This window comes from Oncorhynchus clarkii, chromosome 10, assembly GCF_045791955.1.
Source record: "Oncorhynchus clarkii lewisi isolate Uvic-CL-2024 chromosome 10, UVic_Ocla_1.0, whole genome shotgun sequence".
NCBI lineage: Eukaryota > Metazoa > Chordata > Actinopteri > Salmoniformes > Salmonidae > Oncorhynchus > Oncorhynchus clarkii.
In genome coordinates this window covers 37,498,733-37,514,576 of record NC_092156.1, presented here as the reverse complement: position 1 = coordinate 37,514,576, position 15,844 = coordinate 37,498,733, and the positions used below count along the sequence as shown (strand labels likewise).

Genomic DNA, 15,844 nt, shown 5'->3' with positions numbered 1-15,844 from the left:
AATGTTATGTTCTTGTCCTAAATCATGTTGAATAAAATGAAGACCTCTCTCTGATGTACAGAACTCTGCTTTAATTGGCGCAATAATTTGTGTATGCATACGGTACAGTAGTGTACCCACAATCAACAACAAGCACCTAAACTGTGAGTCATTTGGATACAATCCGAAGTGAACTGCTAAAGATACAGATGGGTTAGGCAACGTATCTAAATATTATTTCTTAACTAACAATAAAACTACAACTTTATATACCAGGGAGGATGGAGATGGCAGGCTTTCCTTTCAGCTTCTGGCAGATGTTTAACTGTTGATGCCCTCCACTGAGAAACTGAACAGGTCTTTGAATTGTAGCCTACTGACGGGATACAACTCCTGCCCTAACTAAGTCAATCCGAGTGAAATAATTATCACAAACAATCTGTGCCCTAACCAACAATCCTATGACTACAGTCACAGACTAGACAAGTATATAACCCACCATTCACTCAATCTAATTATTTCTGCCAGATAACACCACCACTCTGAAGTTGCTGAGCTCTAGGTTCACACTGTTATTTCAGCTGCCTCTATATGCTTGGCACCTGTGTAGGAGTGTGAGTGACAGAGAAATGCAAATAGTTGCTTCCTAACTATCTGATCAATAACCTATAGGCATTTCAAATACTCTAACTGAGTGGTAGGATACATTCTCGCTGCTTTTACAAAGTTTTGTTGAAGTCTAAGGTGAGAATAGTTTTCCTGTGCATAGTTACTTCTCGGGTCAGAAGTTTAGTTCAGGATAAGGGATTTGCTTATAAATGGGATCTTCACTCTGCTTCTCCACAGATCCCAGGCTTAAGAAGCCCCTGAAGGAAGGACTATTGATGTCCCTCAACATGTGGCGCATGCATAGTAGCTCTAACCTGGATACAATCATGAGAACTTGAGGCTTCATCTTCTCAGGCTTTGTGTTTGTGGCATTAACTTGGGGCGTTATGCTTAAAACGTGCACAGTAATAATAATAACAGTATTAGACACATTTGTCATGAATTAGAATAAATTAGCAACAATTATAATATTGCTCAGTGTGTGCCTCAACGGGCTTGGCCATCATTATCACCACTGGGTCAAGGCTCTGAGAACAATTTCAGTTCTAGCTTGGCATACCGCTTTTATGAGCCCAGGCCCAGAATAGACCCATCCAGTAATGACATGCATGTGAACACCTGTTTAAAACCTTCTCAGAGCCTATTCACATTAAATACATTATTGGAAGTAAGGTGGAGAAATCATGACATATTGATCCCCAAAACATATCATGTACTGCCAATACTTGAGCAATGTTTAATCATAATCTAGCCAAGCCATGCATAGAAACCCAGCCACAGGACAGGAATAAATGTATCTTGAATATTACCAGAATTGTTCCAAATGCTTAAAAGACTACACATGGATGCAATTAGAGCCAAATGTTCCACCAATTTAAAAAAACATACCAGTTGTGGAAGATACAGTTGAAGTCGGAAGTTTACCTACATACAGGTTGGAGTCATTAAAACTCGTTTTTCAATCACTCCACAAATGTCTTGTTAACAAACTATAGTTTTGGCAAGTCGGTTAGGACATCTACTTTGTGCATGACACAAGTCATTTTTCCAACAACTGAAAAAGCGTGTACGAGCAAGGATGCCTACAAACCTAACTCAGTTACACCAGCTCTGTCGGGAGGAATGGGCCAAAATTCACCCAACTTATTGTGGGAAGCTTGTGAGAAAGGCTACCCGAAATATTTGACCCAAGTTAAACTATTTAAAAGGCAATGAGTTTAAATGTATTTGGCTAAGGTGTATGTAAACTTCAACTGTAACTAGGTGAGCAATGTGAGAGGGAGGCTGGAACCTTGGCTAGCGGATCAATGACCATGGCAACAGTGGGCAGAGCAGGCCATTTGGTAAGGTCAGACAGAGACAGTGGGCACACCATGTCACAGGGATACACCTTGATGACAATATTAGCAGCTTACAAATGTAGCAATCATTTACTGTATTGTTACAGTATTAGCATGGATGTACTTCAACACAGCAAACAAATTATTTCAATGTTTTAGCGTGAGGATTGCTATAATTTACTTTGTAATGTGTTATGCTGTTTTTGGAAAAGTCGTTTACCGGGGGGGTATAGTGCAAAGAGGAAAAACAACATGTAAAATTCTAAATGGTGAGTGAAAGCATTTCCTGCACACTGGAACTCCTGTATGTGACAATAAAACATATACACTACCGGTCAAAGGTTTTAGAACACCTACTCAGTCAAGGGTATTTCTTTATTTGACTATTTTCTACATTGCAGAATAATAGTGTAGACATCAAAACTATGAAATAACACATATGGAATCATGTAGTAACCAAAAACGTGTTAAACAAATCAATATATATATTTTATATTTGAAATTCCAAATTCAAATAGCCACCCTTTTCCTTGATGACAGCTTCATGAGGTAGTCACCTCGAATGCATTTCAATTAACAGGTGTGCCTTCCTAAAAGTTATTTTGTGGAATTTCTTTCCTTCTTAATGCATTTGAGCCAATCAGTTGTGTTGTGACAAGGTAGGGGTGGTAGCCCTATTTGGTAAAAGACCAAGTCCATATTATGGCAAGAACAGCTCAAATAAGCAAAGAGAAACAACAGTCCATCATTACTTTAAGATATGAAGGTCAGTCAATCCGGGAACATTTGAAGAACTTAAAGTTTCTTCAAGTGTAGTCACAAAAACAAGTGCTATGATGAAACTGTCTCTAATGTGGACCGCCACAGGAAAGGAAGACCCAGAGTTACCTCTGCAGCAGAGGATAAGTTCATTAGAGTTACCAGCCTCAGAAATTGCAGCCCAAATAAATCCTTCACAGAGTTCAAGTAACAGAAACATCTCAACATCAACTGTTCAGAGGAGACTGTATGAATCAGGTCTTCATGGTCAAATTGCTGCAAAGAAACCACTACTAAAGGACACCAATAAGAAGAAAATACTTGTTTGGGCCAAGAAACACGAGCAATGGACAATAGACCAGTCGGAATTTGTCATTTGGTCTGGAGTCCAAATTGTAGATTTATGGTTCCAACCGTCGAGTCTTTCTGAGACGCGGTGTTTGTAAACGGATGACCTCCTCATGTGTATTTCCCACCGTAAAAGCATGGAGGAGGAGGTGTGATGGTGTGGGGGTGCTTTGCTCGTGACACTGTCTTTGATTTATTTAGAATTCAAGGCACACTTAACCAACAAGGCTACCACAGCATTCTGCAGTGATACACCATCCCATCTGGTTTGGGCTTAGTGGGACTATCCTTTGTTTTTCAACAGGACAATGACCCAACACACCTTCAGGCTGTGTAAGGGCTATTTTATCAAGAAGGACAATGATGGAGTGCTGCATCAGATGACTTGGCCTCCACAATCCCCCGACCTCAACCAAATTGAGATGGTTTGGGATGAGTCGGACCACAGAGTGAAGGAAAAGCAGCCAATAAGTGCTCAGCATATGTGGGAACTCCTTCAAGACTGCTGGAAAAGCATTCCAGGTGACGCTGGTTGAGAGAATGCCAAGACGGTGCAAAGCTGTCATCAAGGCAAAGGTTTGAAGAATCTCAGATATAAAATATACTGTGTGCTGATTTGTTTAACACTTTTTTGGTTACCACATGATTCCATATGTGTTATTTCATCGTTTTGATGTCTTCACTATTATTCTGCAATGTAGAAAATAGTCAAAAAAAACATTCCTTTTGGTAAGATCATTATGTTGAAAAGTTCCATCTGGCTTTACAGAGATACAGTCATTATTATCTAAAAGGAAACCATACAGGTGTATGCAATTAACATCCAGGTAACCTGGAAGTTAAATCCTGATGGTGCAGAATGAATCACCTGAATTATGGGGTCACCAATGATCTCTTCTAGAACAGTTGCACACATGTACCTGCAGAACTTTGACCAAAATAAAAAATATATACCTTTAATATCTGTCAGTGCAGAGTGGCCCAGTGACTCCATCTTTATAGCTAGCTTATCATGACCACAAATGAATGATGGTCCCATGCACTATGCATGCTTTCATAGTGCTTTTCATAGTGCTACGTGACAACAATGCATTGTGCAGAGGGGTCTACAAATTAAAGTGGCAATACATTTGGTGGAGGACATTCAATAATACCATTTCCTAAATAGAATTAGCTCAAGGAAATGTAGAGTGAACAATCAGTTCACACTTGGATCCCAGTATTATTGTTAATTTATTTCTCAATCTGAGTAATGAACAGTGCCTCAGTAGCTGAATCTTAATATGATGGTAAATCATGACATTCTATTTCAGATGTAATAAGTAAACCTTTCTGTAATTTAGATAAAGAAAAATAATTAAAACATTCCCAAATATATTAAAAATTGTGGTATCTTGGCACTGATCTTTGGATAACACATACAATAGTAAGTAGGTCAGGTTGAGCTGCCCTTAAGATCCACGCCCCCTTCAAACTGATGCCAATACAAACAGAGGCATCCATACAAGACATGACATTAGTTAGTAGTAGTAGTAGTAGTAGTAGTTCTCTGCAAATAACTTAGTCCTAATTTAGAGGAAAGATAAAAATATACAGTATACTGATTTCCCAAATCTTTATGGAATGACTCAGACGAGCAGAGGATATCTATTAATTAAGATATGTACACATGGTATTTGGAATTATTTCTGATTTGTAGGTAGAGCAAAAAATAGTAAAATTGAGCTTTTCCTGGTTTGAATGAGGTATGAATCATTTATTGTATGGTGGTTTGCGAATATTAATCTGTTTCCACAGAGTACAGCTTGTGCTTGGCCAACAAGTGTACGTGAATTAAATATAACAATGTTACATTACACAAAATATAACTACATTATGCATAAAATAAGATAATTTAGTTGGAATTGATCCCGATAAAACTAAATGTATCATAAACAAACTTGAGTAACTAACAACTGGAATGGCTTAGGTTTAGGCTTGCTAGCAAGTAGTTATTGTTCGGGTTTCATGTCTTAACATTACTATGATCTGAATTGTCTAACAGTACAGTTTATATCTTTACACATTTTCATGAAGATAATCGGGAACTATTGTATGCTGGCAGATAGTTAAAATCTTTTGCACTTGCTTGTTACTTTCCTGCACAAAGTTTTGTCCGAGAGTGGGTATACGGTGCATTCAGAAAGTATTCAAACCCCTTGACTTTTCCCACATTTTGATACGTTACAGGCTTTTCTAAAATGTATTAAATAGATGTTTTCCTTAATCAATCTACACATAATACCCCATAATGACAAAGCTAAAACGGTTTTTACATAAGTATTCAGACCCTTTATCATTACTTGGTTGAAGAACCTTTGGAAGCAATTACAGCCTCGAGTCTTCTTGGGTATGTCGCTACAAGCTTGGCACACCTGTATTTGGGGACTCCCATTTTCTCTGCAGATCCTTTCAAGCTGTCAGGTTGGATGGGGAGCGTCGCTGCACAGCTATTTTCAGGTCTCTCCAGACGTGACGCTTGGCATTCAGGCCAAATAATTTAATATTGGTTTCATCAGACCAGAGAATCTAGTTTCTTATGGTCTAAGAGTCCTTTAGGTGCCTTTTAGCAAACTCCAAGCGGGCTGTCGTGTGCCTTTTACAGAGGAGTGGCTTCTGCCCGGCCACTCTACCATAAACGTCTGATTAGTGGAATGCTGCAGAGATGGTTGTCCTTCTGGAAGGTTCTCCCATCTCCACAGAGGAACTCTAGAGTTCTGTCAGAGTGACCAGCCAACTCTAGGAAGAGTCTTGGTGGTTCCAAACTTCTTCCATTTAAGAATGATGGAGGCCACTGTGTTCTTGGGGACCTTCAATGCTGCAGAAATGTTTTTGGTACTGTTTCCCAGATCTGTGCCACAACACAATCCTGTCTCTGAGCTCTATGGACAATTCCTACGAGCTCATGGCTCTTCTGACATGCACCGTCAACTGTGGAACCTTATATAGACAGGTGTGTGCCTTTCCAAATAAGGTCAAATCAATTGAATTTACCACAGGTGTCCAATCAAGTTGAATAAACATCTCATGGAGGGTCAATGGAAACAGGATGCACCTGAACTCAATTCCGAGTCTCATAGCAAAGGGTCTGAATACTTATGTAAATAAATATTTTCTTTGTCAAAAATGTCTAAAGACCTTTTTCGCTTTGTCATTATGGGGTATTGTGTGTAGATTGATGATACTTTTTAAAATGTTATCAATTTTAGAATAACATAATAAAATGTTGAAAAAGTTAAAGGGTCTGAATACTTACCAAATGCACTGTTTGAACTCCTCAAAAACATGTTACTAAACATGGGATTTGCCATGCACAAAGGAAAATGCAGAGAGGACTTTTAAAGCTCAAATGGAATTTGGGAAAAGGTTCAAGTTTCAAATCATCATTCTTTTTTTTTAGCAAGAGAATGGAGGGTGGGAATTGGGAAACAGGAAGCACCTCTAATATTCCAGGAGTTGGTGTAATTGCCTTCAACTGTTACTGTACCCTACAAGACACAACACATTTAATCCCAGGGTTGATTACTAGGCCTCAGCCGACATAGAACGTCTATCCTGTAACCATATACATCTTTTTTTAGCTGCAAATGGGAAGGTTAGGAGCAGGAAAATGTCACCCAGATTATATTTTCAATGCTTTTTCTATTTCAATATACCTCTGCTAAATTAAATAGCTTCAGTGGATCTGTAAAATGAACTGCCATATCAATGTTCTATTTGGAGAAGTAATTACAATTTTGAGAGTAATTACGTAATATGGAATTCTGCATTCCAAAAGAAAACCTCCTTGCAATGATACTTAACTAGTCTCTTCCATTTTGCAGTAAAACAAATTCAACCAATGCATTAGTCTGTAATCAGAGAAGAATCGTTCACATTTGAAGCCCTCGTCTGAGCTTTCAAATTACTGTCACAAACTTACCTGTGCACATAAAAAATCTATGAGAGGAGCGCTTGAGGGGAAGGAAGGCACTTTCTAACTGCAACTGGAATAGAGGTGCCTTTCCCTGACAATCACAGCATCACATCGCATTTTCCCCCATGGGCTTGTCAGCGTCTGGTGGCTAAATTACCAGCATTTCTGCTCCTTTAATTCACATGTCTCATGTCAGCTTTGTGCTTCTCTGTGCAATTTTCACCGTTAACAGAATGAGAAAATGGAAGGGAGTGAAAATTGAACACAAGAACGGAAATTTGTCCAGCACATGTCCATCTTTGAGACCTAATACGACAAACAGCTCTGGGTGACTGTAAGGGAAAGTGAATGAAATAGGTCTAAATTGCCTGGTGGCACAGTCAGAGGCTTGATTAGCAGTAGTATTTCCCTTTGTGATGCAGCGATTCAAGAGAGCTGGCTAAGATGTGTAGTACTGGTTGCAACATTCACAAGAAATCAGGTACTTAGACTGAAAGGGAGCATTGCAGAAAAATCCTCCATGCTGAGTTTAACCCTGTAGTTCAGTTGTATGCCCTAAAATGAGAAATGTGCTCATGCTGTATATACACCGAGTGTACAACACATTAAGAACACCTGCTCTTTCCACGACATAGACTGAACAGGTGAATCCAGGTGAAAGCTATGATCCCTTATTAATGTCACTTGGTAAATCCACTTCAATCAGTGTAGATGAAGGGGAGGAGACAGGTTAAATAATGTTTTTTAAGCCTTGAGACAATTGAGATATGGATTGTGAATGTGTGCCATTCAGAGGGTGAATGGGCAAGATAAAATATTTAAGTGCATTTTAACGGGGTATGGTAGAAGGTGCCAGGTACACCAGTTTGAGTGTCAAGAATTGCCCCGCTGCTGTGTTTTTCACGCTCAACAGTTTCCAGTGTGTATTAAGAATGGTCCACCACCCAAAGGACATCCAGCCAAATTGACACAACTGTGGGAAGCATTGGAGTCAACATGGGCCAGCATCCCTGTGGAACACTATTGACACCTTGTAGAGTCTATGCCCCAACAAATTGAGGCAGTTCTGGGCTGTGGCGGTCATGAAATTTTGTCATCCCATGATTGTCAAGCAAATAACTGCCAGTCTCATGGTAATTGGCCATTAATTAACATAAACACATTTAGCATCTCCTGGCTTCCACATATAGCCTACAAGCCACTGATGCAGACCTTTGGAACATCTACATTTTAATAAGTCTAATAAATCAATTTAATATAGCCTACACCATCACAATAAGTTCATTATTTATTTTAGACAAGTCGAAAGAAACATGACATGAAGAAAATGTTATATATTTCAGAAGAACAGAATAGCTTACTCTGAGCTGTCCTTATGTTAGGCCCTGATCTGGCTATGCCATATGGCTATGGCCTATACTAGTTCATTTAGCAGACAAGATTTGCTTAGAATTCCGTGGCATTATTTTATATTATTTTATAGTATGAACTATTCATTTTAACGTAGCTGAATGAAATAGAAAGGATGTTTTCTCCAAACGATTTCTGAGGGAGTGTCCACATGCGGCTATTCTGTGTTGAGTGGTTAACAAAGAAACAGGTCCTGCTATATGCTTCATTTAGAGTTATTTATGCAACTTTAGTTGTGATACAAACATGATGCTGCATGATGCGACTAATGATGATTTGAAAAAAGTTGCACGAAAGGCATAAGCTCTGCTTTGTTTCTTGTACAGGCTGCACACACTTCATCAGTCACTCATTCACAAATTGACCACCACTTGATAAAAGCCTCTAATTTCCCGGCGGCATCCCCCTAAAATCCATTCCTTTTGCAGCCAGCGGCCATGCCCTTTGGCTGATTACAATAATTGTAATTCCCTTCTCCCAGCTGCGTGTTCTGAAGCACCTCTCACTCACATGCCTCTCTCAGATTTCGCAATTCTTATTAGCCAATGTCCGTCATGTGATTGGGCTCTTCTCAGAGGCATCTATCTCAGCTCTGAAGAAGGCTACAAGTAAAGACAGGACACATCGGGGACTCCACTGCGCACTTCCTTCTTATCGAAATCCGAGGCGCATATTTAAGATGTTATAAAAACTGTCCACATTTATTTTTTGTCAGCCAACAAGATGAGTAGGCTAAATGAACAGAAAAAGCACTAGCCTACGTCAATCTACTATCCCCCATAGTACAAAAGTTGACTTATTCTATTGGTCACCTTGTCCTTCTGTGCGATAAATAAATTGTGGGATGCGATAGATCCTAAATTAATACAACCACTTGCATCAAATAACCTTTAAAAAGTAATGAGGCAGGGCCTCCCGAGTGGTGCAGCAGTCTAAAACACTGCAATGGGGTTTGAATCCAATCTGTGTCACAACCAGCTGTGATCAGGAGTCCAATATGGCGGCACACAATTAGCCCAGCGTTGTCCGGGTTTGGCCGGGGGGGTTTTACTTAGCTCATCGCGCTCTAGCAACTCCTTGTGGCGAGCCGGGCATCTGCAGGCTGACTTCGGTCATCAGTGGAATGGTGTTTCCTCCATTACATTGGTACTGCTGGCTTCTGGGTTAAGCGAGCGGGCGTTAAGAAGTGCGGCTTGGCAAGTCATGTTTTGGAGGACGCATGACTCGACCTTCGCCTCTCCCGAGCTCGTTGGTGGAGTTGCAGCGATGAGACAAGATCGTAATCAGAGAAAAAGTGGAATTCTTTATTTTTGCAAAAAAATAGTTTCCTTTTTTTAAGCAATGAGGCTGAAGCAACAAATCAGAACGTTTATCTTAAACTGTTGATAAACTATTAGGCTATTTCTTCACATTGTAAGCACAGCAATATGCACACGACCATAGGCTATAAGCATGAATGTTCCAAAATGCAATCAATTAGCGGGAAAACACCATTCTCAAAAGTGACCACAAATGCGATTATGCATGTAATGCTTATTATAAAAGTGCATTTTTATGGTGAAAATGCTCTTCCCCATACTTGAAACTCACACGCCGCCTATGTATGCCAGTTAGGCTCTACACCGGTTTTAAAGCAGATTAATGTGCTTAATTTTAAGAAGTTATTTGGACACTTTAGTTGTGTTTACAAACCTTATCAAAACATATAGGCCTATGGGCTAGGCTACATGAGGTGTGGGACTATGATTTGAAAAAAGTTGCAGAAATTAAGCATGCACTGTTTCTTGCTCTATTGCACACAAGCTGGGCATCATTCAAGTGAAATATCATTCACGGGTGATAGGCTAATATTGTTACCCATCAGACCCATTGATTTAATCTTGTCTTTACATATACTAAATAATATATGTGTGAAATTAGTTTTGATTTAGAATGGACCATTATCATGCAACTATCTCAGAACGGGGGCAGGGCATTTTTTTAATGTCATCTATGCACTTAAATAGCGAATGGAGGACGCTTTTCCCATGGTTCATTTTCATGCCAGCCAGGTAGGCTTTACTCCTGTTGTAAAGCGAAGCAGTGTGCTTAATATTAGGAAAGTTGAGAAATAAATATAGTAGACCTAGCCTATAGAAAGCTGATTGGATCCTCCTCTTTTTAATAGAGGTCTTGAAAACTCTGTTTTCTCACACAATTGCATAGCCTATAGAAATGTTGTGCAACATGAGCTCATGGGCTCTCATGAGGTGTTTGATTTGATTTTTGATTACATTTGCATTGATGTCAGAGTGATTAGAGGGACAATAAAGTCCTGAGTACCAGGCAGTTAGCAAGTTTGGTAGGCTACTAATGACCATCAGCAGCATCAGAGCTTGGAGAAGCCTAGTTACTGTTACTAAACGGTCAGATGGAATTTGACTGCGGTCATTACTCGTGACTGCCGGTGTGGTGGTAATACAGTCACCATAACAGCCCTAGTTGCAACTCAATATTAGGAAGGTATTCTTAATGTTTTGTACATACACACACTTTTGTCCATGATAATCGATCAGTGGGTGGGCGGATGGATCACTAAGTACTTTATATTTCTCATTGACTTAATAAATTGACTTGATAGTTGTATTTACCTCCGAGGGTCATCCCAGCTTCAAAACACTTCCTCAGTCGACATGATGGGCAGTTCTTCCGTCTCAGCTTATCGATGGTGCAGTCGTTTCTGCTGGCACACAGATATTTCTGTTTACCTAACAAAGACAAACAAAGATAAGAATAAGAGAATACGAAATTCTATTTTGCATGAGGAGGAAAGTTACATCATGGTTGTAACATGGTTGTAAGTCATAAATGATTACCACAGAAACCAATGGTTGGAACTGGTTCAAGGAAACAGAACCGAAAACCGGAAAATAACAACATTTTTTGAGGAACAGAACCCGAACCAAAAACTAAAGTGATCTATACTGTTCCGGAACTGTTATTTTAAAAGCATGGGAACCGGTTAATAACGTTATTTTACATTCCGGGCATTTCTTTCCAGTCCCACAACAAAGCGCCTATGCAAAGCCCTCACTCTGTCGCTCTGGAAGTTATTCCAGCATCTGCCTGCCAGCTGGAAATATTTTACAGTGAGTGTGTGCTACCTGCCCCTCCCCCTATGAAGCATAGGTTACTGTAGCCTACTGACAACGTTATTCTGAAATTAGATGTTTAATTAGAGAAGAATGGATTGACTTTTTCAATGCTAGTTAATGATACTAACAAAAAGGTTAGATGTATTTTTAATTCTAGTGCAGCTCTGCATACAGAAGCTTGTTAACTAGCTAGCTAGGTAACGTTTTCTCTGGTTCAATGTTAAACCAACTCGGAAGTTCAAAGACATTCAAAGTTCCTCCAATTCTGTGGGCCTAATTCAGATAATGCATGTCATAATAAGATGCCCAGCACTTCAAGGCAAGCTTCCTCCATCCTCTCTCGCTCTCTCCTCACCCTCAAAATTCCAGTTGCATCTTGTGCCCTACACTGTGACTGGCAGCAAGGTGTGTGTGTGTATCTTTCATTATGATTAATCCATGCTGTTACGGCGAAATACAATTTTCTCCTAATTACTTTCCTATGCAGATTAAATCGCTTACCCACTCAATAGCAAGCTCCTCTATCCACACTGATTTGTAAAGTAATTTAATGTAAAATGCTAAATGTTTAAAAATATATATATTTCAGAGGCATAAAAAGGAATGGAAATAAATCATAATATTGGTACTTTTTCGGGGTTCGAATCAGTTCAGAACTTTATTTTGCTGGTCGGAACAGTGGTTAAAAAATATTGTTCTGTTCAGAATGAAACGATTGGAAAATAATTTTGGTTCCAACCCCTGACCGGAACAGTCATATGTTTTGTCATGTCCAGTGTGGTGATCATAAAAAGCAGGAGCTTAGACTATAAAAGCTCTTTCGTTGAAGAGTCAATTGATATGCTCTTTGAGTAGCACATTGAATAAATCAAATCTGTAATTTTACAGGTCATGGTTTGATGGCATTTATGGGGCTTCCGCTCACATTTCAATAGTGAAAGGAAAATACTGAACCTAACAAATTAATACCTACAGTAGGAGTTGGAAGACAGAATTTATAGCTGGTGTTTTCTGTTATTTTCATTACAGATTATGGTCAATTAAAAGGAAAATATATTGCATCTGAAACAGTATAATATCAAAATCATTTTGAAATAGTAATTAACCTGTTGGTTAATTACTGAGTGGTTGTTTTGGACCCGGTACTTCCCCCAACTCCACCCAGTCTGTCTTACAAAAAAGTACAAAACATAACTTGAAAGCTCTGATTGCTTAGAGTATTTAGCCATTTTGGCACAGTAACTCACTACCCAAACCAGACGCAACTTGTTTTAAGTGGTCAAAATACGTCCTAATACTATGTAGTGGACAACCTCGAAATCAGACAGGAAATATATTTACATTAATGGATAGGTAGAGACTTCAGCTTTCTCCTCATATATACTTTACATAATTCCTGTAAGATGAAAAATGAAGGCACAAGCCCTGCGCTTTTAAAATGTCAATGTTCCTATGGGAATTAGCACATGTTTAGAGCGCCACCATTAGGTAAAAGATATGGGAAAAAAATGGACATTTAAAACATTATTTTTTATCCTTTTAACTGTAATTGGTGACATATTTTATTTAAAACCTAGATATTCAAATGTGTTATGCCCCAAAAACTAAATAAACATATTTCAAGTTTTTTTGGCCTGTTGTATCTCGGTCACAGTTCTTACCTTTCTAACAGTATTAAGCATGTGTTCGTAGAAGTTATAATTTTTCAAAACCAAAATGTAGTATTCAATATTATGCATCGTTTAGAAAATGCCACCAGAGGGCATCCGTTTAAGAGGTTTTAATGAGTTCAAATTGTCAGTAAAGGCCTGATTAGCTTGCCTTGGTAGCTCGCAATGTTTGTGTTAACCTCGTCCCCAGGCTATTGCGCACAGAACATATAAGTCTTGGTTATCAACAATTAAAAGTTGGCCTTAGTGGGAGTGACCATAGAATTCTATATTCGTCATCTTTCATTTTAGCGAATCACACAACTGCGAGGTGTGGCTCCGTAAACAGAGGTACGCACACAAGACACGTATGGGAAGGGTTAGGGGGAAGATGTTGTTGGAGATAATTGATTGGTAGATTAAGCTGATTAAGCCAATGCTATTAGACGGATTCTGAACGGTCAGATAGCTAGCAACAAGAAGCTGCCATGTGGGGAATCGTATGTGGCTCGTTTCAGATAGTTTTATCTTGTTCTTGATACCATGTCTTGTTTTGAGGTGTTTTGACTGATTTCATGTCAATGCTAATATGGCAAAAATGCACTAGCTAGTTAACTAATAACTGTAATGATGTATTTGAGAGAAAACCAGTGCTCATTGTGCAAATGTAATGATGTTGTCACGACTTCCGCCGAAGTCGGACCCTCTCATTGTTCGGGCGGCGTTCGGCGGCCGACGTCACCGGCCTTCTAGCCACCGCCGATCCACTTTTCAGTTTCCATTTGTTCTGTCTTTGTCTTATCACACCTGGCTTCACTCAACCAATTACTTGATTATTATTTAACCCTCTGTTCCCCATGTTGTGTTCGTGAGTGATTGTTTATTGTAATTCAGTCAGTGTTTGTGGGCTATCATTGTTGCCTTGTATATTTGTATTTTTTGAGTAAAGTACTTTATTACTCAGATCTGCTGTCCTGAGCCTGACTCCCTACACCAGCTACATATAGTACCGCTACAGATGTTTTCAATAATCATTTGGAATCTATATACTGAACAAAAATATGAATGCAACATGCAACAATTTCAAATAGTTGACCACCATTTGCCTCATGCCGACATATTATTTTTTTCTCCTTTATTTAACCAAGTTCTCATTTACAACTGCGACCTGGCCAAGATAAAGAAAAGCAGTGTGACAAAAACAACACAGAGTTACACATAAACAAACGTACAGTCAATAATTCAAAATAAAAATCTATGTACAGTGTGTGCAAATGTAGAAGAGTAGGGAGGTAAGGTAATAAATAGGCCATAGAGGCGAAATAATTACAATTTAGCATTAACACGAGTGATATATATGCAGATGATGATGTGCAAGTAGAGATACTGGGGTGCAAAAGAGCAAGAGGATAAGTAACAATATGGGGATGAGGTAGTTGGATGTGCTATTTACAGATTGGCTGTGTACAGGTACACTGATCGGTAAGCTGCTGACAGCTGATGCTTAAAGTTGGAGAGAGAGATATAAGACTCTAGCTTCAGTGATTTTTGCAATTCGTTCCAGTCATTGGCAGCAGAGAACTGGAAGGAAAGGCGGCCAAAGAAGTGTTGGCTTTGGGGATGACCAGTGAAATATACCTGCTGTAGCGCGTGCTACGGGTGGGTGTTGCTATGGTGACCAGTGAGCTGAGATAATCTCCTTCGCAGTTGATAGGGCTGTTGATTATGGCCTGTGGAATGATGTACCACTCCTCCTCAATGGCTGTGCGAAGTTACTGGATATTGTCGGGAATTGGAACGCGCTGTTGCACACATCAATCCAGAGCATCCCAAACATGCTCAATGTGTGACATGTCTGGTGAGTATGCAGGCCATGGACGAGCTGGGACATTTTCAGCTTCCAGGAATTGTGTATAGATCATTGTGACATGGGGCCGTGCATTATCATGCTGAAACATGGTGGCGGATGAATGGTATGACAATGGGCCTCAGGATCTTGTCACAGTATCTCTGTGCATTCAAATTGCCATTGACAAATTGCCATCGTCGTGGTCTGCGACGCCATAAACACACGACGCTGTACAAGTGGTCTGCGGTTGTGAGGCCGGTTGGACGTACTGCCATCTCTAAAACAACATTGGAGGAGGCTTATAGTAGAGAAATTAACATGTAATTATCTGGCAACAGCTCTGGTGGACATTCCTGCGGTCAGGATATTTATTTTATTTATTTTATTTTACCTTTATTTAACTAGGCAAGTCAGTTAAGAACAAATTCTTATTTTCAATGACGGCCTAGGAACAGTGGGTTAACTGCCTGTTCAGGGGCAGAACAACAGAAAGACCTTGTCAGCTCGGGGGTTTGGACTAGTAACCGGAAGGTTGCAAGTTCATAGGCTATCCTGCCGCCCCGTGGCATTGTGTTGTGTGACAAAACATTTTAGAGTGGCCTTTTATTGTCCCCAGAACAAGGTGCCCCTGTGTAATGATTAGGGTTGCAAAGGGTCGGAAGCTTTTTTTCAATTTTTCTGAAATTCTCCTTTGTTTTGTTGACATTGAGTGTGAGGTTATTTTCCTGACACCACACTCTGAGGGCCCTCACCTCCTCCCTGTAGGCCGTCTCGTCGTTGTTGGTAATCAAGCCTACCACTGTAGTGTTGTC

The 15,844-nt window shown here is 39.6% G+C and overlaps 1 protein-coding gene across 3 annotated transcripts in view; it reads right to left on the bottom strand.

Annotated features, from left to right (window-relative positions):
- LOC139418425 (androgen receptor-like) overlaps window positions 1-15,844 on the bottom strand; it is a 51,165-nt gene that overhangs the window by 17,111 nt on the left and 18,210 nt on the right. For all 3 annotated transcript variants that reach the window (XM_071167834.1, XM_071167836.1, XM_071167835.1), the window contains one exon: window positions 11,031-11,147. In XM_071167834.1, the coding sequence (XP_071023935.1) occupies window positions 11,031-11,147 (117 nt within the window). The remainder of the gene's footprint in view (window positions 1-11,030; window positions 11,148-15,844) is intronic.